The sequence below is a fragment of the Oreochromis aureus genome, linkage group 11 (assembly GCF_013358895.1).
Source record: "Oreochromis aureus strain Israel breed Guangdong linkage group 11, ZZ_aureus, whole genome shotgun sequence".
Classification (NCBI taxonomy): Eukaryota; Metazoa; Chordata; class Actinopteri; order Cichliformes; family Cichlidae; genus Oreochromis; species Oreochromis aureus.
In genome coordinates, this window is record NC_052952.1 from 25,235,246 (window position 1) to 25,258,725 (window position 23,480).

Sequence of the window (23,480 nt, forward strand, 5' to 3'; positions counted from 1 at the left end):
TTGCACAAAAGGTGACCCCCTCTCCGCTCAAAACAACCCCCTCCTCCCTCTCTCTCTCTCTCTCTCTCTCTCTCTCCCTTGCAATGAAAAGACTTGCTTGACTAATCGTGGGCCTATATGTCCATGGGGGCCCGCAGGATCTCTTAAAGGGAAGTTAAAAGTGATTTTATCATGAGCCTCACTGACTCTCAGCTCAAAAAGAGCACCCCTTTCGTAAAAATCTAACTAAGCTTATAAGGAACTCGCTATAAAATGCATAAGGTTGAATCACAGTCATAATTGATAGTTTGGTTTGCCTAGAAACCTTTGAATTCAATCTAGACATGGGCCAAAGCTTAAAGTATGTGTTTCACCGGGTTATTGAGAAGGTAATGACTTAGCTAAATAAATAAATAAATGGCCTTAATAAAATAGGCTTTAGAACAACCCATGCCCATCCATAATATTCTTCTTAAATTTCCTGCCCTGCTTAGACCCTTAAGGTGGAACATCCCCAACTTGCATACATTGGAAATAATGTTTTTCATTTTCAAAGCAACTGGAGGCCATTTCTTGGAGCTAGATAAGCTGTCTGCCATTGACAGACATACCATTCATTCTTAGACATGAAATCTCTTCAGAATCTCTTTGGGTTTTTAAAGGGTGTGCCACAGCCTATTTTGGTATTTACTGCTCACATAAACAATTATCATGAGGATCTAAGTGGCTTATCCCCAGTATAGTCATACAAGTCTTTGTGCTGGGAGTGGATCTTGTCTGACCGATGAAACTGATTGATGTCAAATCCCATAAGCTTGGAACTGAAAAACAAAAACCACTATGGGTTTACGATCTGAAGACTTCATTTTAAAAAAACTTCATCTAAGCACACGACGTAAACATCTACCCAGCTGTAGTTTTTTCTAGCGGGGGACTTGATGACCATGGAGCAGTTCTAAACAATCGACACTCCCTGCAGGTAATAATAGCCCCTTGTGGAGCAGTTGCACTCAAAGACACGCATTCCAAACATAGTTGGCTCAAAAGTGCTGGTTAATATTTTTTCAGTCCTGTTCAAAGAGGAGAGGCAATAGGATCCTTGCAAACTTGCTCTACTTTAACGTAGACTTATTTATAGATTTACACTAGCCATGGATGTGATTTGTTGATGGGGTTGGCTGGATCCCAAACAGCTCTCTCTACACTTGACAGGGCTACTGGGAAGTAGCTAAGACTAAGGCAGCTTGTGCACCCTTACACACTTTGATTCTCCTAAACTCTCTTTTCTTCACTGTATTTCTGGCTATGAAGGAGGGAGGGAAGAAATTCTTCCCATCAGCTATCTAACATCAATACAGCCACTCGTCCCTGATATCGACCCAGCCATAATCATCTCTCCATGCTGTAGAGATCTACTAACAAGACTTCTGTCCTATGGTGGAAGAAGTAACCAGTCTTGCACCAACTTAAATACGACTTATCATCCTGCATAGCTGTGGATTACGTTGACTTATCCAAGAATAGGGCATTTTTACAAAAGGCTTTTAGTCATAGATACAGTAGCTGTATTGACTCATTACCTAATGGAGCTGCAGCAGAAGGGAGAAGAGATTAGGATGAAAGAGGACAATGTATGAGACTGAAGTGGATTGTACAAGTCCATGCAACTGAGGAATGAAGGAAATAAAGTAATAAGCAGGTGTGAAGGAGAGGGATAAGTACTGTAGAGGTGAGGAATATGCAGGAAGAAAAGAGTGGAAGTGAATGTTCCCAGTCAGTTATTACATAAAGTGATTAGTGTGGTTACTATTTGCTGAAGCCAGCAGAATGGTCATCATATCTGCAACAAATCAACTTGACACAAAAGTGAAACATATCAAAAATTAAACCAGTTTTTGTTAAAACCACGTAAGATGAGCGGTTCTCTGAAATGAATGTACTTGTGCTTGTTTAAACAATTACTATTTCATGCATTTTAAGCCAACTAAATACAGAATTGGAAATTCAAATGTTACTCAAGAATTACAGCTGTCATAATTAGTATAAATATAAACATGTGCTCAAGAGCCAAGCCCTGTGAAAATATGAATTATCGTGCTGGTATCTCGGCATAGCATTGAAATGACCCAATATAACACCAACAGCCCACACTGCTTGAGAAGACCATTTGCAGCCTTTGCAGCCTTTAATCAAGACGATTTCTGCTTGCGTCTAAATATTGCCATTATGCTAATTTGTTTCTTAATAGCTGACTAAAAAAATCTAAATCCACTCCATTAACCCATTTATTGCAGCTCCCTGGGACCTATTTCATAACTAGCGCAGAACAAGAAAGGTAACCCATATGCCTGCTGTCTCCCAGCTTCATACAAGATCCTTGGTGTGTTTCAAATCTAGGTGGCATTAAACATCCACAGAATCCCTCCAAAAGGACATCCATTAATAAATTAATAATGCCACAATTACTGCAACTCGCTCGATCTAAAGCACAGGTGTCGAACTCCAGGTCTCGAGGGCCGGTGTCCTGCAGGTTTTAGATGTGTCCTTGATCCACCACAGCTAAATTACCTCCTCAGCATGTCTTGAAGTTCTCCAGAAGCCTGGAAATGAACTAATCATTTGATTCAGGTGTGTTGAAACAGGGTGATATCTAAAACCTGCAGGACACCAGCCCTCGAGGCCTGGAGTTCGACACCCCTGATCTAAAGAGTCTTACTCCAAGCACTAGATGTCCAGGCATCTTGCTCTGCAAAGGAAACGTATGCTAGCTGCATGAGTCAGCTAACTGTTTTGGTCACTAGCCAAAGTTCATACACTTAGACTAGGATTGGATTGCAGTTTGGCTGATAAATTAAAAGCAGTGTTTTCAGACTCAAGTGTCTCTTTAACATCACATCCTGGGTAGATTTTATCTCTCCTGATTCCATCACTAACAAATATCAGAGAATGCTGAGTAGGACACTTCCTAATCCTAGGCTGCACTGAGATTCATTTCATAAACAAAAGAACAGGTGCCCAGGTACAAGGTTTCAGTGATGACAGACAGTAGATGGGGATGCTGGATGGTGCTCTTTGGTTATACAACCAGTTTTCTTGTATCAACAGCCTTGTCGCACATCCCATACTCCCACCCCAGCTTGTGACAAGAAACAGACACATCAGCCATCTTCGAGTTCAGGGAACAAAGACTGGTTGAAGTAGCCTCCGGTGTCTTTGCAAGAAAGCACAGACGGTCCACCAAGATGACTGGAAAAGTGGAAAGTATGTTTATTGACCCATTGTTCACCACATTCAGATCATATGATAACATTTGCCAGGCGCAAAACATTCATTCTCTTAACTGTGCCAGTAAAGTGGCCAGTTTTTAATTTTTATTTTCCTTTCATATTTTTTTTCATTAGTATGCAAAAGGATTTTTAAACAAGTATCTTTAAAACAACTTGCAAAATTTGTATTATTGTCACAACTTGTAGGAATTCTGCAAGCACCGACACTTGTCAGCATTTTTAGACACTCATTGAACATCCATATAAGAAACTGACACACCTTCAAAAACTAAATCCGACAGACTACTTTATAGTCCCTTGTTTTATGTGATTTCCCACCCTTACCCCATGTCAAAAATTAGGCTACCTGACAGAGAGAATATTTGACACATCAGCCTAAAGCAAAGGGATAAAGTGAACTGAGACACAGAGACACTACAAAGGAAACAGAGATGTGTAATGAAAGAATAATGAAGGGAACAGATTAGAAGTGGAAGAGGAGGGAAGAACTGTAATTCCAAAGTCAAGGGATGGGTAACATATAGCCCTGGGGAATTATAGCAAAGTATAGGCAGAGAGAAAAAAGAGGGGAAAAGATAAAAAGTGAAGGTAGCTGTAATCTTGCATTAATTCTCATGTCTCCACAATGCAGGAAAGAAAGAATGATGTGCTGTAGCGCCATCTTTCACATCCCACCATGATTCTTTGATCTATCCTTTTGTCTCACTCTTGGCCTCTCTTTCCATATGTGCCTTCCATCTCTGTCCACTCCAGTATCTCTATGTATCTCTATTACCCCTTTCAACCGTTCTTCTTTTGGCCTCTTTCTTCTTGGCTGAGCAATAGATGATCACATAGCTATTTTCCAAGCAATCATACATAGTGGCGTGTGAGTCACAGTGCAGGATTTGCACAGTGATGAAGCATTTCTAAGTGAAATGGGAACTCGGAATGCTGCAGTCTCATATCACTCACATTTCTTCCAAGTGGCTCTGTCGATCAATAGAGCACCATCACTATGATTCACCTGGCATCATTTCTGTTTTCTGTTCCAGTCATTTACCTAAACGGGCCCAACAAAAGTACTTTGTTACAAAACATCTCCGGGTGGTGTGAATACAGTGTTGGTTAAAACCAGACAAAGTGAAATCCAATCACTTTGTTAATTTTCCCTAATGGGTGTCATTGGGACAACCCCTTTTAGTATATGTTTCTGTCTTTCACAGTGGATTCTGCCTGACTTGGAGCCAGGCACCATACATAATACTAAACACTCTGACAGTAACTCTGTGGGAGGGAAATCTGTTATGCTCACTTTAGACAGGGCCAAGTTCCAGGAAATGATGCCGAACAATATAGTGGTCACATACCCGCCTCTGTGCCTACTGAGCAGGAAACTGCATCATAAAGTTCATCTCTGTGGTCAACCGCTGGCAGCATCGTTGAGAATCAAATGGTCATACAAGAACAAGGAGCAAGGGACAAGGAACAAATGTCCTTTATGATATCATTCTACAGTACCGTTTTAATGCACAAGGTTGGAATTATACCGCCTACTGCAGCAGCAGAGAGTGATGATGTAATGTACAGTCAAATGTTGGAGCCACTCCATATTCAGTCCATCAATTTTCTTCCACTTTTCCCAAGTTGGGCCTGGCGGTATCAGGCTAAAAACTGTAATCCAGGCAGTTTTCTGCCCAGTAATGTTTTCCAGTCCTCCCCCTTTCTTGTCATGGCATGGATTCAACAAGGTGCTGGAAAAATTTCTCAGAGATTTTGGTCCATATAGCATCACAGTTATTGCAGCTTTGTCAGCCACACAATCATGATCCAAATCTCCAGTTCTACCACATCCCAAAGGTGCTCTATTGGAGGGTGTGGAGGCTATTTTCACTGTAATGTTTAAGAAACCAGTTTGAGATGATCTGAGCTTTGTGACATGGTGCATTGTCCTGCTGGAAGCAGCCATCAGAAGATGTGTACACTGTGGTTATAAAGGGATGAGCAACAATACTCGAGTATTCTGTGGTGTTTAAATACTGCTCAGTTGCTACTTGGGGGCCCAAAGTATCCCAAGAAAATATCCCCCACTTCATCACACCAACAACAACAACCTGAGCCACTGATACAAAGTAGGATAGATGCATGATTTTATATTGTTTACACCAAATTGTCAAAACAATAACAACAAAAAAACCTATAATTAAGACACAAACATCTGTTTTTCAGCAGTTATTTTCAACAAAACAATGATAAACATAATGCAATGTATTTAATTCTATACATAATATCATATGAATTTAAACCACTACCTTTTGATTTCTCTGTTATAGCGCACTCTAATTAATGCACTGTATTTTTGCTCATCACAAAAGGTTATAAAGCAATAAATAGAAGCTCATGGTTTTGAAAAGAAATGAAGTCTGGGTGCAGAAAGGATGAACAACAGAATGAACCAAAAGGGTTTTACAAGCAAGACCATATAAATGCGGCTCTACAAAATAATATATTTTTAGGCTTTTCATGCAGCTTACTCGTTTATACTCTTGAACCCCGTCTTTTTCTGCAATGCATGTAAATGTAGCTTTCAGAGGGAAATTAATTAGGAATCAGCTCTTTTGCCTTCAAAGTCTCTGCATTGCACTTTAGGTTGCTTACAAATACACACTCATAATCCTCCATGCCTGCTGGGCAGCGTGGACTTTATCATGCCTACACCAACTCTATGTTGGCGTTGTCTCTGCATTCAAACCCTGAAGCTTTGAACATGAATACATAAACCATTTTGAAGAATATTAATCATCCACCCAATGAATTGTGGGCAACTGCAATTTCTCTGTGTCCTCCCCAGGGTTACAAACAAAGTATGAAAGCCTTACCATCCCTGTCAAGCCTAAATGGTGCATTTATGAGGACACTTTATTTGCATCTTTAGCTGTGTTGGTGGTTTTTCCTGATGGGACCCAAAGCATTGTTATCTTGCAATTTAAATGCTATTTTGCTGTGTACATTCCCAAATGAACACACAAGTGTTTGTGCAAACATGCTGTGCTTTGAGCTCAATTCTAGGAGGTCTCGCTATCCAAAGTAAGATGCTCAACACTGGAAAAATTCCACCCTGACAGAAGTTGATGTTCTATCCATTATGTTATTACTGCCTCTACAGATAATATAAATTATATATATTTCAGCTGTGTTCTATAATTCAGCTGCTTATAAATTCTAAATCATCAAAAGCAGATGTTTGATCAGGGCAAGTTTTCTGATTTAGTATTTGGGGGTTTAGTAGGAAGTAGGTGGAATATTGACGCTTTTAACTCCAGAACTTTTGTGCTTACATGGCCTTTTAATTGCAAACTGATGACGAGCTTATGATTTGAGATAAACTATATTTGACTCCATGTTTCTCTTGTGCTCCTTGATTTTCTTCTTCCACCTATATGTCCATGTGTTTGTTTTCTGTATTTGAAGGGAGTGGCCCATCTATGTGTGTCCAACGAAGCTTAAGATATTGCATCTCTACTAATGTCACTCTTCACAACAGGGGTGGGACTGTCCCCTGAGACACACAAGCTCCAAGACTGTCCATTGTGATTTATCTATTGACCACCATAATAATCCCCAAACGTCTTTCACTGTTTTTCTCACTATTTCTGACACACTCCAGCATTTTCACCCTCACTCATCCCTCCGTTCAGCCGATCTGTACCCCCACCTCCATCTCTCATCACATCGACCCCCCCGTCTCTCCCTGTATCTTTCGCTTTGAACCTACCTCTCTCTCCATCTCTGTTGCCCATAATGGGGGGTAATTATGGCATTACTGCCACAATGACTGTGCAGTGGGGTTGGGGAACCATGACACACGCTCACAGTCTGTGGCCAAGTGTTGTCTTCAATACAGACTTCTGTGGCTCCACAGGAGGGCATTAAGGAATAGGAGAGGTAGGCTGGAAAGGAAAGGAAGGAAAATGATGGTTTGTGGAGAGGTGTTGTAAAGAATTAATTAGTGCAAGGGAATAGGAAAGATGAAGGCAAAAAGAAGCGCGGGAGCAGGTTAGTTAGATCTTTTTAAGGGTAGAGATAGTATGAAAAAAGAGAGAAGATTCAAGACAGCCTGGATCATAAGATATCGACTGAATGAAGGGAAACAGTAGGGGAGAGTTATGTGCTTCAGACTGCATTAAATCAACTTGGGGCAGAAGATGTAGAGAGTGGAAAAGAAGAACAAGAATAGCTGGAAGAGAAGGCTTCTGTCAATAAAAGAAACAGTGAGTGCTTTGCAGGCTGGTAGGTCCCCACTGATCAGCAGTGCAGTTTGTCTAACCTGACTTGCTGTGCTGGGCAGACCGTTTGGCATGATGAGATTTAATGCAACTCTGTTGCGGGTTGCCAACGGGAATGAGGCTAGTAGCAAGGCTGTATATTACACTGCTGTGACAGAAGAAGAAGAGTCAGAATGTATGTGTGTGTCTGTGTGTGTCAGGGAGAGGGGGTTACTTTCCATTACATTAATTTCTATTTGAATGATGTGCACAGAGAAACAGCATGTCTTTTACATTTTTCTGAATTTAGGAAGATTTTTTTTCAGAGATCTTGTAATTCAAGAATATTCAATATGACAATAAAGATTTAATAGCTATATTAAGTGGTCAGTATGTTTTGTCATACCTCATTGCCTTCTTATAACCAAATTACTTCTGCTGCTGAGGTTGCCTGTTCAAATCAATATTTGTTATTTTAATCAACTGACAGCAGATGGTTTTTTACCATAAATGAGATTCGACTGACATCTGAGTGGCCCTCTGTACAGCACTTGAGCAGAGTGCATTAGGGGCCCTGTCCCTCAACAATAACATCTATTAGTGTGTATGTGTTTGTATCTGATCCCTCTACATATGACAGAGGGATCAGATGGAAGATCATATGACAGCCAAAAGTTCTCTGTGTGAAGTCAGCCCAAAACAATACTGCACATTCATCATTTATAAGTTCACCAACATGACTCGTGTTGTTCTTCTGTTAATTAACCAAAGTCTGATGTAATCAACATGGTCCTGCTTGTTAAGACTCATGCTTAGTGGTGACCTAGTGGTCTTGTGTCATCACTGCCAGGATGTGAGGGATGGTGACACAGCACTCAACTATGCATAGAGATGAGCAAAAATTCTCTGATCATGAGGTGTCATCTGGTCATGAGGGGTCTATGATCATAAGGCAGGGGGCATGAAAGTGTATCTTTGTGTTTGGTTTATTGAGTTTTCTGATGCAGTGTGTGAATCAGCTTTGTGTAAATTCTGTAAGAAATCGATTATTCAAAAGAAATCAGTTTGAAGGTTTCTATTCTTGCAGCCTTTTCAGTTACAAAGAACACAAGGAATAATTTAGATTTTCTAAGTCTTAGCTGAAGTAGCAGATCCATAATTAACACAAGGCCATATGGAAACTGTTTTTTTCAATAAAACAGAATCCCAGAGACCAACATGTTATTCAAATTTCAAGGTGTGCTTTTCTCTTACCTCAAAATATACACCTCTGAATGCTGAATCCTCATTGCTGTTCTCAAAGTAAAAAGACCTCTCTTCTTAAGCTTTTTTTTGCACACACACACAAACTCACCTTTTTTTTCTTTTTTTTTTGATGGGCTTCAGTATTTTGCGTTTTACATTTGATTTTATTCTAACCTAGAGTTTGATGGATGGACTTGATTTTCCTGTCACTTTGTTGTGTTGTTCTTGTTTGGAGATGCTGTGACCTGCAAAAACATGTCATCTTCCTCTATGCACTTCTCTAAGGCTGAATGACAATGAGTTTGAATTGAACGATCTTCCCCCGTCAGTAACTGTTGCTTTTCTTTATGACTGAATCTTCTAACTTCAGTTGTCCCTCTCTCTCTTTATCCACCCCTCCTCCCCCTCATCTCCTGCCCATCTTGTGTCTGAATGTACTTTCTGGAAAAAGTCAACTCTTACTCATCTGCATGCAGAGTGCCTTGGTTCCAGCTGTGAACGGAGGATTGAAATGGAAATGGGAATGAGAGAAAGAGCAGATTACGCTCCTCAAATGCATGCGCTGCCTCCTGGCTGGCCCACCAGCTGAGCAGAGAGAGAGAGAGTGAGAAAAGAACATGGGTGGGTGGGTGGATGATGGGGGTAAAGGAAACAGAGTTAAACAGCAACAAAGTGAAGGGTGAGGAAATGTCGGGAGAAAGGTGAAAGAGCAAATAAAGATGTTTTGGGTAAGTGCAGAAAATTGAGATGGCAGACCTAAAATTGTGTAAAACTCAATCAAGACTATCTCAAAGACACCAAATGTTTCCACACAGACAGGAAAGCGCCCCCACACACAAACTCTAATGGGCGAGACAAGGTTCATGTGAATAAACTCAGACTGGCCTCAGAGATGGCCAGACCTTGAACCTCAGAAGCTGATTTGAAAAATGCAGACAGAGGCAGAAAGGGATGATCAACTGTGTGTGTGCATGCATGTAAAATGGTACACTGTGTTGCAAAGAGAAAAGACGCACATCTTTCTCTTCTGATAAATATGCAACAACCAGGTTTGTCTAAATGATACACAAAATAAAAGGATGATTTAACTTTCATTTCCCAGATTGGAAAAGGCCAAAAATAAAGAGAAGCATTCATTGGTAGACACTTTAAATTACAATCAAAATTTTGAAATGATCTTTAGTTTAACACACACTTTTTAAATGTCAGGGTGCCTGTCAGTTTGATACATTGCTATTCATGAGATTTCCATGTGCCCTGTGTTACAGGACCTCAGCTGGAACAGTCAGATGGGGGAAAGGGAGAGCAGCGGAGACCAGGAGGGTGAGAAAAACTGCATAATGGAGAGTGAAAAAATATGAAATAATGAGAAGAGAAATTGAGACAGAGAGAAACCAGGAGAACAGTTTCTCTATCAGGACCCAGAGAAGCGTGACCCTGCCTGCCCATTTTGGGCAGGCCCAGAGGCTAGTGCACAATGTTAACTGAATGTTCTAGCAAACGTCTGCCACAGCAGGACCCGGCTGTCAAATTAAATTCTCTCTCAGAAGATGGGTCCCCGTGGTGTGCCTGAATTTCCACGGAGGAAGAGTACTATTTCTATGATTGTTGTGAGTAGTCTAATGCAGCTTTTGGTATCCGCTTCTTTCTCACCCCGAAGTCATGAATCCAACGGGTCCCAAACGGCACCCAATCATGTCTCACAAACTAGCAGCTGCAAAAGACTCCCTTCCAGAGTCATTATGTGCTTTTGGAGAAGAATTCAATTTTGTGGAAATGTGCAGAAATATACCCAATCTGCATCCACAGCTAGTTTCAAAACAGTAAATGAAGTGCAGAGCCGAGGAGTTTCTCAGGAACTGTTTTGAAGAATTAACGAGAGGAGCAGCTCGGTAGTTAATAAGATTTCTGCTAACACAATCGCATGTCTGTCAGTTTTTGCATGCACACATTTACGCAGGCGGTGTCCACAGATTTTCACTCACACGGGACCTGCCTATCCTCTCTTTGACATGCACTTGCACACGCACAAGAGTCGGCAGCACAATAACAACACATATTTTACCTATTTTTTTGTCTACCTTGAGTTGCAAAAGCAGCCAGAGTTTTAAAGAAAATCAGGTAAGAAAACCAACACAAAAAAGTATGACTGCGAACTATATATTAGGGCACAAGTGTTTCATGGAAAACAATAATATTAACAGAAAACAGTCTGGAGTAGATACAGGTATGAGGGGAAAAATGTGGGCATGTTGGGATTTGCACAAAGGGAGGCAGAGGACATCAGACTGAGACAAGGAGGTCACTGTGTGAAATAGACACACTGGGCATGCAGCAGTGTAACAAAAGTCTGAAAACTACAGTTCTCTAACCTCTGCAACCCTCCCTGCACAATATTCTCCACTCACATGTGCCCACATAAAGCACACACACAGCACACTGTGTTGGGTGCTGTGAATACATCTGACAAATGTGTGCATGGACAGTAAGTAAAGTCAGTCCTGCTTAATTTAACTGCAGATCTACATCCCTCACTAAAATCATTGCATCATTATTTTCACATTTGAAAATAATGTAAAAGTGTTTCTTAAACAATAGTTTATAGATCTATATACTTGATAAACCACAAGTTTCATAGCAGGAAACACAGTTTTGATGTCCAATAAAGTATGTTATTGCCACATTTCATTGAACTTTAAACAATATAAAGTGTGTTTTTTAAAACATATATAAATAAATATTAAACAACTAAACAAGGCAGTGGTGGAGGAATTGTTTAAAACATAGCTCTAACTAAAATACTCTGTCAAACTCTTGCAGTATTATCAGAAAAATTGACTTAAAAATAGGAGAAGTAGAACCATGCAACTGGCACCACTAAAAATGAAAACAAAAACATAGCAACAACATAAAACAATGAAAGTGCATTTAACAGCTAAAGCAGTTGCAGCAATCTCATTCGCCACTTTCATGAATTCCCTTCTGAGAAACTGTAATTCAGTTTTAAGTTATGTACTCACAAATTCCCTTAAATTGACAAAATTATTCTGATTCAGATGAAAATTATTTTTCATGATTTTTTTATTCATTTCTTTTGAAGAGGTGAAGAGACTTTTAGCAAACCTTTTTTAAGAAGAGGTAAAGCATGGCACAATGGCAAATCCAAAAGCTGGTGAGCTTTCAGTCCTGATAGGGAAGGGGGAACACTGGGGGAAGGGCTAATGGGGTGCTAATGGCACTGAGGGATGAAAGGGAGAAGTAGGAAAGAGGATAGCACAAGGGGAAAACAGCCAAACAATAGAAAAAGTTGAAAGAGGAAGATCATTAGAGCAATGAAGAGGTAGCTGGAAGGATTTGTTAAGATTTTAGAGGGAGTAGGAGAAAGGGTGATGATTAAGCGAAAAGGAGGGAAGGAATGAAGGCAAGAAGCCAGAAATGGACTTTGATAAAGTCTCACCTCTTAAATTATTTTAAGAGATGTATTTACAACTGATAATTTTTATTTCTTGTATATAATTTGGATATTTAATACCCATTTATAATCTTTAGCAGTTTACCACAGCTGGGATGTTTCTGCCCATAATTTTCATTGGCAAAAACCTGGAGAAAATCAGACTGTTTTTCAGTCTAGTGTTCATGTTCACAGTAAAACCAGCATGACGTGACATGCAGCAAAAAAAAAAAAAAGTACAATGCGAGCTCAGCCAATCAGGAAGATCTCAAATATCATCTTATGCATGTGAAAATTCTAATAAACATTTCCACAGAGACATATTTTAATAAAAATATTAATAAATATCTCACAGAGCTGTGTGTGAGAGAGGTGTGGAGTTTTAGATACTGGCCCTGAGAAGCTAGTGGAAGCTGCAGTGTTGGTGGGGTTCTTATATGGTTTGGTCACTTTTGACACCTCTGCTTGGCATTTCTTTGGAGATTTTCCCCTCCCTGCTACACTTACAAAGATAGTGAGGGAGATAGAGGGATGATGAAGCACAGGACTCCAAACACACACACACACACACTTCGTCCTATCTCAGTCTGTCACTGTGTCAACTATCTCCACAGCCGTTCAGTGTCACACTGGTGTCTAGCTGTCTCCCTCTGTCAGTCTTTTGTTCTGTGCTGAAGAAAGCACAGGGCCGCAGCATCAAAGTATGAATGACTTGAAAGCTCTGATCTCAATGTGAGCACACACAAGCATGGGCACAGCTTAGAAAATAATATGGTCTGCATACACACATGTACAGAGAGCACACTGTGCATTTCAGTCGGTTCGGCTGGCTTTGTAGACAGCATCTGTTCTGCACCCCGTCATCTTCCCTTTGCACCCCACCCTCTGTGACAGGTGGAAGGGATTCAGACTCAAAAGCTGAGGAGACACACACTAAACTCCACTGACACATGGTTAGTGTTTCGCCTACACACACACACTCATATATACACACCTGCTGTGGTGCAGAGCTACAGTGCCCCGTGGTGCCAGGCAGGCTGAGCGGTACGTCGCGTGTTTATACCACCTGCTCTTAGGCCAAACAGAGGATGAGGGATTAGACCTGACAGCCCACAGAAGAACAGCAACATACAGTAGACAGATGTAGGTCTATATACCACCCTTAAACTACCCAGGAAGTCAACCAGGTCAAACTAATTCTTTCTTCCATACGCACACACAACAAAACAGCAGGGCCATCCATCAATCAGCCGCTCACGCCCACTGGGAGATAAGTTTGTAAACCAGTCTTCTTATAGCTCAGGAGTTTTCTTACTCACGGATTTGTAACACACAGGGCAGCAGCTCGTCTCTTCACCAAAACAACACTGACCTTTTGGCCTCAGACTAATTTCTATAAACACGCTCTTGCAGACGAGGCCTGACCCTCACCACAGCACATGAACACACTCTGCACCCAACCTGCTGTGCTTCTTTAACCAGTGGAATTTATAGTTAGATATAAATAAATCAATAACACAGCATTAAAACATCAAGATGTAAACAACGAGAATGAAAGAATATCTCAGTGAAACAACCTCAAATATATAAAGCCTGCATGAGACTGTGAATTTTAACTCCATAAAAACTAATAAATCTGTGTGGTTTATGAGAAAATGGAAAAAAGTTATCTTAACCAATCCAGCAGCATCTGGGTCAACTTTCCCAAGAAAACTACTATGGAGGATAGGAATGCTGGGAAAAATTCCGAGGAATGTCTTGTCTTCTGGGGAAAACATGCCACAGGGCATAGAGCTGTGCGCTGACAATGTGTGTGTACATGTGTATGTGTAGGAGTTCTCCTGATAGCTGTTCTATTTTGGAAAGACTTGTGCAGAGGATTCATTTCTTAGTTATCGGCTGTTTCCAACCCCGCAGAGGTGAGAGGCAGGTCTGCATCCATTCTCGGTGTGATCAAGCCAAGCTGCCAAAGAATTGGGAGCGCAAGTAGGTGCAGCCACCTCCACACACACACAAGGCTCAACAATCCACTTGGTTGTGCATTTGTTAAAGTGGTAATTGTTCCACAGCAGTAATTGCCGTAGTGAAGCCTGCTGATAATGACACTGCACACAATGAAAAATTGTTGCACAAACAAGTTGACTGACGGCAGCTGAAATTGCTTGGGGAGAGAGGCACACATCACCAAATGTGGTTGCAGGAACTACACATACATGAACAAGCACGCACACACAGGAACAGTAACAAGTGAACAAACATAAGATGTCCTCGGATAGATTCCATACATTTCTCTCTACCAGTCAAGGACATGTTGATCCTCTCCCGTCTTCTAAATTGCAGGGTAGAACAAAAAGGGGGATCATGAAAAGGGGAGGAAGAGATGATGGGTTCAGGTGTTCAGGAACAGCTGGTCTTCAAATAAAAACAGGAAGGAGGGGGTGGACAGGGGACAGGGAGATGGAGGGGATGACAGAGACAGTGGGATAGGTGTATAAAATGATTAATATTTCTCGAGAAAAGCACAGAGTAATTGATGGAGACTGCTTATTATGATTGGCATTATGAAAAGATGAGAAAAACACACAGTTGGATGGAGCGACACACAATGCTTTGTGTGTGCTGCACAGTGTGGACTGTACACACAGATACAGTGGATGATAGACTGGCAAACACAGCAGGCTTACTGTCCACGGATCAACAACATGCTATCTTTCAAACACAGGGCCAACTATAAGCTCACTCAAACACACACAGCAGGCTGTGTACATGAGCTCAGCTGTGCGAGCACACAAAGCCTCCAGTTTTTTTTCCTCCTTTAAATACGGACATAATTGACATGAAATAAATCTGTATTCTCAAAAAGAGGACATAGATGTGTACTGCGCTACACCGTGACTAACGACCCACGCACTCTTCATTTGGTTGTGCTTGTAATTTTTTGTTGCCCCAAGCCTTGTGGAGACATGAAATGAGATTAAAGCATGAAAATTAAAATGCAGATGCGATGATTTTCAGTTACTTGCCTGAATATTACCTCCTGAAGCTGTTGTAATAAACATTTGAGAAGTTTTGTATAATGTTCTAGTTTAATTACTTCGGGGGAAACTCATGGCTACAGAAAATTAACGAACACTAAAAACTAATAAACCAATTTCAAATTTAATAGGATACTGAAATGTAACTATATTACTGCACCTCTGGATGTGGATCAGGCTGTTTTTGTATTTATTTGAAAATAACTAATGCTTTAACACTTAATACTTACAAAAATCACCTCAGCCTATTAATTCAAACTATATGTATAGACAGAGATTCTATTGACTTTGGCACCCTCTGCAGGATTTTAGTGTCACTGACAAATTACGCATGTGATCCAGGATGCTGCTGGTCTGCCTTCATTTTTATGCAACAGAACATTCAACTGTAGATGAATTTTGAAACCCAGGAAAACACCACATTTATTTATATATATATACACACACTTAAATAATAGCTTTAGATTGTCTCAATCCCAATTTGCCTTTTAAAACATCAAGTTAAGCAAACGCTAATTGGTTTACTTAAAATATAGATCATGTATCCTTCATGTAAATACCTCATGGTTAGTTTTCCCAAGTTTTGCGTCTGGGGTGGCAGTAATATGAAAAACATGTCAGATATTTTCCCCAGTCAACTAAAATTGTCAAGCATTCTTATTAGATTTTGTTTTAATCTGTAGATGGCACTGTGGGCCCTGAATGAGGCTGCTAAACCATGACATCATTCTTTACAACTGAAATGTTAACTAGGTTCCTTATGGAAATGTAATCATCTGCCTTTGTTAAGTGAACAATTTCCAGTGGTTGTCATGGTATCAGCGATCAATCTGTACAAAGCACATCTGATAGATGAACAAAGTGGCAAGAACAAAAGATTAATATGGATGGGAAAAGGGGCAATGTGACAGTGGAGTGTGTCTGGCCAGTGATGAGAAGCTGTATTGGCTTAGTGATGGATCAGCTCCCCGGAAGCCTTTTCAAACTGCCCGATGAAACAGCACCCAGTCGTCAAGCTTTTGGTAGGAAGAGGATATGAGGATCTGAACAGAGCCAACGACCAATGGTCATTCACTGCCCTTTAGACAAAATGACATTTAGACCAGAGTGCCAGACATCAGCTAGGGATGAATTACTGCAAAGACTTCCCTTCTTTTAGAAAGCGTGGTTCATAATATTCAGGGAAACGGGCTTATCAGTTCATCTATAAAACTCATTCCAGTTCATTTGCCTGAAGACACTGATTGCATTAATGTCAATGGGTTCAAACTAATTGTTCATGCAAGTCAAAAATCACAAGACACAACAATTTGACTTTCTCCAAAAAAGATTTATTAAACAGATTTCTTGTTTGCAGCTGCAACCTGTGGAGGAAAAAAAAACAAAAAAACCATGAGGTATATCCAGGAGTTACATCCTGCATCAAATGAAAATCTCACATTTGAAAACATCCCTTCAATTCGGAATACAATTACTAGCAGTGTTAGTGGGGGGTATTTAATCAAATCATTAGGCTGCCATGGATGATGAAGATGATCTCAACTATTTAAACCAATTTTATTCTACAGCAATCAAATGAAAATTCACATCTATTTAATTCATTTATTTTTAAATGTCACTCACTCCAATGCATTAATAGTCAGTCCACAACTTGAAGGAACAAGATGCTATCAAAAATGTAATTTCACAGGGACTTGAGAGCGAGCAAACAGCTTGGAAGAGAAACTGTTATTGCTGCTGCCAAAAAACACCATGAATAGTCTGATAATACATGGCAGAAACCTCACTTGCTCATAAAAAGTCATCAGAAAGTACAACACACACGAGAGATTCTAGAGGTGGTAGGGGAGCCACACCAACAAGCTTCCTGCCAGTTTTTGTGCAGCAGGCAGGGCCCAGCCCAGGTCTGCTCATCTGCATACTGCTCATTAGCATGGGTAAACAAGGAGAAAACTGGAGCCATACGGCGGACTTGCCAAGCATGAAATTCCCTCCTCATGTTTACCCCTTTTACCCTTGGATTATCACAACATTGCTGACTCTCTCCTGATTTTTGACAAGGCCCAAGTGTGATTTGTTTTTTAGCGAAGGCTAACAAACAATTCCAGGAGTGTGCCACACAAGACACATAACTCAGCTGGCTGGCAGAGGGAAAAAAATTTGCCCAAGGACAAGTGCTTTAAAAAACCGTGCATGCCAAAGTGATGGGGGCAATGTACTCCCACAACAGACAAGGTGTCGCATCAAAGCAGAGGATGATATTTCTGTGATGATCACACACTCTTAAGGCACCACCCTGAGTCTGTCAGAACGTCACATAAAATGACAGAGAGCATCATACAAAATCAGTCACAGGAAACAACCTTTGCCTGGCCAGCATGAGGTCGTGATGACATTTAACAGCTGGGGAGCCTGATAGTGGACCGCTTCTTTTCTACCAATTCCATCAGGCTGGAACTAGAGCTGGCTGACATATCACAGAGTAACATGTTAGATACCATGTGATTTAAAGCACAAGCTTAATATTGAAGCTTGGTACATAACACAGGTTACTATCAAAATGTGTTTTGTGACAAACAGTTTACATCTGATTTCAGCAGCTACAGATAACTTTCAGATTTCACTTCAGTGGCTGCAGCTTTTTACATTTGCAGCTGAGACTCGTTCCCCACAAGAGACACCAAAGTTGTCTTAAAGGGGTAGGCTCACTAGGCATGCCATTGTCAGAGTTGAGCAGTTGACATCTTTCATTATATTATACAGTGTTAATTGAAATTTACCTCAACAGTGCAGAATCGTACTGCGATAAATAACTGCTCCTTTGTTTACAAGTGGTCACCCACAGGTACCTCTGCATAGTCTCAAACTGGGGACCTTTTGCATGTTAGGCGGATGTCTCTACAAATAATCAAAACCTACCTATCTCAATTTAGATGCTTTTATTTGGTTTACTATGTGTAAACATTCTCAACAATTAATTCTACTTACTTTCATTGTGTTAAGCCTGTTTTACAGTACTACATTTATGTCCGTCTGCATAGGTATTTGCAAACTGACATACAAACTAACCGCCATACTGCCGAAGCCCAATAGCATGGCCTCAAAATGGATAATGGTGTGAGTAAGGCAAGTGCTGATTGGTTGAGAGCTGGACCAGAAAATAAAGGCGCCATACCACAAATATATATGTGAAAAATAAAAAAAAAAAAAAAAGCAGGAAAAGGGCAGAAGGTGGCTTTGAAAATGGACACTATAGTTCTTGATTCATTTTCATTTTAACTCCTTATACGTTACAACTGCCCTTCTCTGCGGTTTGCTGCCGAGTCAACAGTGGCACAAGAGAGTAGCCCACAGACCCATTGGTTGTGACACTGCCCCCAGGTGACAGAAAACAGCTACAACACAACAGTCTGCAAAGCTGTCGATAGGTTCTGCACAGAGCCAACAGGAAAGTGCAAACGTACGAAAAAAAAAAAAAATCAGAAGTTCGGCAGGATCTTCTCAAACTGAACACTGCAAGTTGAATACCTGCATATAATAACTGCAGAATTTTAGCACCACTATCCCACTAGCTGCTGCCATTTAATATTGGAAGACGGCGATTTGATACACATTCAAGCTAAACAACACTACATGTATCGATGCCTCAAAAAAAAAAAAAAAAAACCATGGTCATGGTGTTTAACAGCAGACAGCTTGTCATGTTAAAACATCACAAACACAATAATTGCTGTACTGATTAGTGACAGATACAGTGCAAATTATATTATCTGAGATCATTATGGACCATTAGTCCATCTCCTCATCTATGTGTATGGTCTTAATTTATTGCCAGATTAAAAAGAGGGGAAAAATGCTGCACTGGACATTGCTTATTAATGCTCTTGGTTTCAAATTAATTTGACCATTTTAGATACTTAATTGTCCTCAGAATATTTAGCTACAACCCATTTATGCCCCTCTCTCGGTTTTGTGCAGACCTAATGATTTTCAGTTTGCGTAGGTTTTAGAGACCCCTTGAATGTCAGGCCTCAACTGTCCCATATAAGAAGGTAAAGACCACGACTCCATCACTGAATAAAGTTTTATTAGGATCATTTAATCAGTTGAGTTATTGTCAAGTGTATGCAAACTTCTGAGCATTTAGACAGTTTGATTAATTTAACAAAATAAATCAGTTTCTCACCTGGCCAGCAATTCTGTCCAGATCTCTGGTTCCCTGGGAAGTCAGTCTGCGACCACTGATTTAAAAAAGAAAAAGCAGAAATTAGCTGATACAATAGAATACCACTCACCGCCTAGAAAAATGCTTAATACTACATTAATGAGTTTATGCCACACTAAACATAGCATTACAGTGAAGAAGCCACTGAACAATTTTCCTCCACAGAACTTAATTTTCTTGCTCACTTCTATCCCAAGCCAATCAATTAGCCCTGTCGTTACAGAGTGATTAAATCTTTACTGCAGTCTCAAAAAAATGATTTCTACCTTATGCATTTACAGATTTCAGTTATCCACATCACATAAGCTGACCCATTTCACATCAGCAAAAGCAATAAACAGAAAACAGACACTGTTACTAAGTTTTGCAAGAATGAGTAACAGCATGTGTCGAGGCATTGGCGTAGGTGTGTACCACTGTGCCCATGTTACCCATAAAATAAAACAAGAAAATCAATTCAAAACAATATTGTGGCATTTTCTTGAGCTCACCAAGTATCAAAATATCAACTGTCAGTTAGCTGGCATCTCCATGTCTTATCAGCAATAGAAAGCTGTGCAAGAGTATGCTACTTAGGGCACTTAAGCTTCATACTCCAATGTTGCAGCCAATTGCTTACTGTGTGCGCGCTGAGGTTTTGTGTGGAGACCTAGGACTCAGCTGGTGGCGCTGGTCATCTACCAATCCAAAGGTCATTAGATCAATCCCTGACTCGTCTAGCCACATGCCAAAGTATACTTAGGCAAACTATGGAGCCCCGAGTTATCCTCAAAGGCATCCATCGCAGTGTGCATGTATCTGCGATGGTTACAAAGAAAATAAATAAAAACACTGTATGATTGTGTGAATAAGTGCTACGAATAATCAATTAAAGGTGGCATATAGCTTTGTAAGTCCATTTACCATGATGTCCACTAATATTGGTATGCAGAGTCTAGAGGTACAAATTAATATCTTTTTAAAATCCCTAACTAAAGACCAAATTTTTGGTGGAAATATACATTATGAAACTATACTGTAGAGTTCAAGTAATGTACTGTGACGAAAAACAAGAAACAATTTTAGAGAATTTCAAAATTTTTAATGGCCAAATTAAGTTAACACTGAGTCAACATTTTAAATATTTGAACAGAGATGTAGTGTAATACTGGATAATGGTGCTTGGGTGGGAGTTATTAACTAAAGCATTTCTCTTAAGGTTGGTCAGCATGCTCCATTCCAACCAAACCTTACTGCACAGCATTAAGGGGACACGCTTCATCAATAGCATTGCAGAATTTAACACTTAGGCTACCCAGCAACTCCAAGTAAACATACGTATAATGGGCAACTAGAGACATGCATTAAAAGCTTTGACAGTTCAAGCTACACTTACACTCTAACTGAATGTGAGTGCTCTTGAAACCTCTTCTGGACACAACAGAAAAAAGATGACTGACACGGGTGCTGTTAGCCTTACGATTCAATATCTCTTGTCTTGTATCACTAGGCTGAGAGCATGTTCAGGTAAGCCTTGAACGTCCACATTGTATGCATGAAAATAGATCCCTTTCCCAAACTTGACTAAAATACTTGAATTTTATTAAGGTGAACTTTAATATCAATATGTATACTGTGTTCATTGACCTAGTGCTCTACTGTGCCCTGGCAGCCGAGTTGGGTCCTTTTCATTCCATCAAAAGCTGATTACCATTTGCAAATAAATTCAGATGTATAAAATATACAAACTATTCCTCAGTGAGTCAATTATTTCACCCATCTCTAAACATCATGCACACGCCAACTTATACATGCAATCAGCTTTCCTGACTGGCTCTACATGTTAGGCGATTTCCACACATGAATGCACATGAAGGAAGAGATGCCCCATACCATGCTTTCTTGGTAGGGCAACCAGGAGGCAGGTCATATTATGGTGACTTGCTCACCACGGGATTCCTTGCGTCACATGTATTCAGACATCGCACGTACTGATAAGTCTATCAGACAGCATTTTTGCATTCATACCCGTCTGTGTCTAATATATAGAAAGGTCTGGGGCCGAAATATATATAAAAAACGCTTTAAAGTTCCATCCAATAAAAACAGTAAGAACAGGCACTTACCCATTGGGATCCTTCTCAATCATCTTGAGCAACTCAAGAGCCTGCAGCACCTTGCGAGCCACGTTCTTTGATCCAACACTGTAGTGGGCAGGGCACACACCGTTCCTCTTGCGACTGCCATAGATCTTGGTCATGGAGCCAACACCAGCACCACCACGGAGGTAAAGGTGGCGAACAGTGGATGCTGCAGAAGCAAGAGAGATGACGGTGTTGTCATATAATCAATATTTAGAACGTGAAACAGTAAGCATTGTGCAATGAATATTACGTTTTTGATAAAGTGGGCTTACTGTGTCAATGGTTTTAAATTTGGAAACAATTTAAAATGATCAGCATGTACAGTCTGTTGCATTCAAAAACCTACTAATTAAAAGCACATTTGCATGTAAAATTGTCCCATCTCAAAGCACCATTTAAACATGTAAATGGAAACATCTTGTGGGAATACAAGCCTGAAGCTGTAATAAGTCTCAGGAGAACTTTTGAAAACTTTAGTAATTAAAAAACAACTTGCAAGACTTACCAGCTCTGATGTAGAACCAGTTCTCATCACTGGGGGCCAGCTCCTTGTGCTTACCCAGCTTGACAAGGTCCACCCAGTCAGGCACCTTCAGTTTTCCTGACCTGGTGACAGAAAAGGTACATCAGTATGAAGTACATCAGAGGACTATATCAATAATTTGTTCGAGTGGGCTATTAGCATCTGTTAAGTTAAACAGCGTCACAAAATTTGATTAAAAATATGTTCAATGAAAAGTAAAGCTGCTCAGTGGAGCATACTATATAAAATATATTAACAAGCTTTGAATATGTAGAGGAGAAAATAAAACTCACTTCTTCAGGAAGGCCGCCAGGGCACGGACAAACTCCTGCTGGTTAACGTCTTTCACTGTGACACCTGGCATCTGAATGCGATTAAAATATGAATAAATACACACAAACTAACGTATATCTACAAAAAAAAAGCAATACACCAGACAAACATCTCTGATAATAGCTCTAAGATTTCGCTGCTCACCGCCTCAAACCAGGAGAACTCTTAAACGTCAATCCCAATTAGCTTAAAAGAATAGGGAGCTTAGGTTAATTATTAAAATGCATCAAGAAAACAAATACTAAATAATGCTATACAGCAAGACAAACTGGACAATATACATGTGTACGACTCTTGGTGAAATTGCACGTTTCACCCGGTGTTTTAGCTTCATGTGCGCTAACTGACCATACACTCAACCGCACTTCGTTTTCAATTGTTATCCTTACGACCTAAAAATCGACAAATAAAAAACATCTGCACAACCGATACACGATATCACTTCTCGTAATACGAATACTCATATATTATAGCACAGAACACAAAAGCAAATCAGTACAACTAGCCATTCTCAAGCAGGCCTCAACGAGGTAGCATGGGGGCAGCCATTACTAGCAGATATGATATGAGAGCAACATTCAAATAAAATTCTCGGAAAAACTTATTAAAACGCCCAAAAACCTCGTGTAAAGCCTAACCACTGTAATTATCTGTACTTTATACTTTAACAGACCACGTTTGAAGAACAATTGTTTGAATTTTGAACACATTTATTGCTAAATAAGCGAGGAGTGAAAAATGCGGCGTTACCTTGCTTGTGGACAGCAAAGGGAAGAGGGTGGAACGGGGTTTCCAACCCATGATAGAACGGGCACATCTCGTTTTTTAACGCGAGACCAGCGCGTTGTTTTTTCCAGCGATGCCGCTCATCACAAGTGTCGACCGTCCCAATCCATCTATCCATCTTCGACTCTCCTTTGTTCGTTATTTAGGCTATTTTATTATCATCTACATAAATAAATTGGAATATTCAGAAATTGCATACTAGTGCTACAAGTTGTACTTTACATAGTATTTATTCGGTTTTTGGTCATT

At 40.2% G+C, this 23,480-nt stretch overlaps 1 protein-coding gene across 1 annotated transcript; it reads right to left on the reverse strand.

The window, feature by feature from the left end:
* Positions 1–16,550: 16,550 nt before the first annotated feature.
* Positions 16,551–23,270, reverse strand: rps19 (ribosomal protein S19). The gene is made up of 6 exons (XM_031731541.2): positions 23,196–23,270; positions 22,406–22,476; positions 22,095–22,195; positions 21,572–21,755; positions 19,428–19,482; positions 16,551–16,605 (listed from the first exon to the last, which is right to left on the reverse strand). The coding sequence occupies exons 1-6, from the start codon at positions 23,244–23,246 to the stop codon at positions 16,576–16,578; spliced, it is 492 nt and encodes a 163-aa protein (XP_031587401.2). The 5' UTR covers positions 23,247–23,270; the 3' UTR covers positions 16,551–16,575.
* Between the last annotated feature and the right edge of the window lie 210 nt (positions 23,271–23,480).

Excerpts from the sequence above, each read along its gene's own strand:
- rps19 (XM_031731541.2), bottom strand. The coding sequence starts at position 23,246 with ATGGGTTGGAAACCCCGTTCCACCCTCTTCCCTTTGCTGTCCACAAGC. Across the intron at positions 22,196-22,405 it reads CTGGCGGCCTTCCTGAAGAA|GTCAGGAAAACTGAAGGTGC; the intron begins GTGAGTTTTATT and ends TTCTGTCACCAG. Across the intron at positions 16,606-19,427 it reads TGGACAGAATTGCTGGCCAG|GTTGCAGCTGCAAACAAGAA; the intron begins GTGAGAAACTGA and ends TTTCCTCCACAG.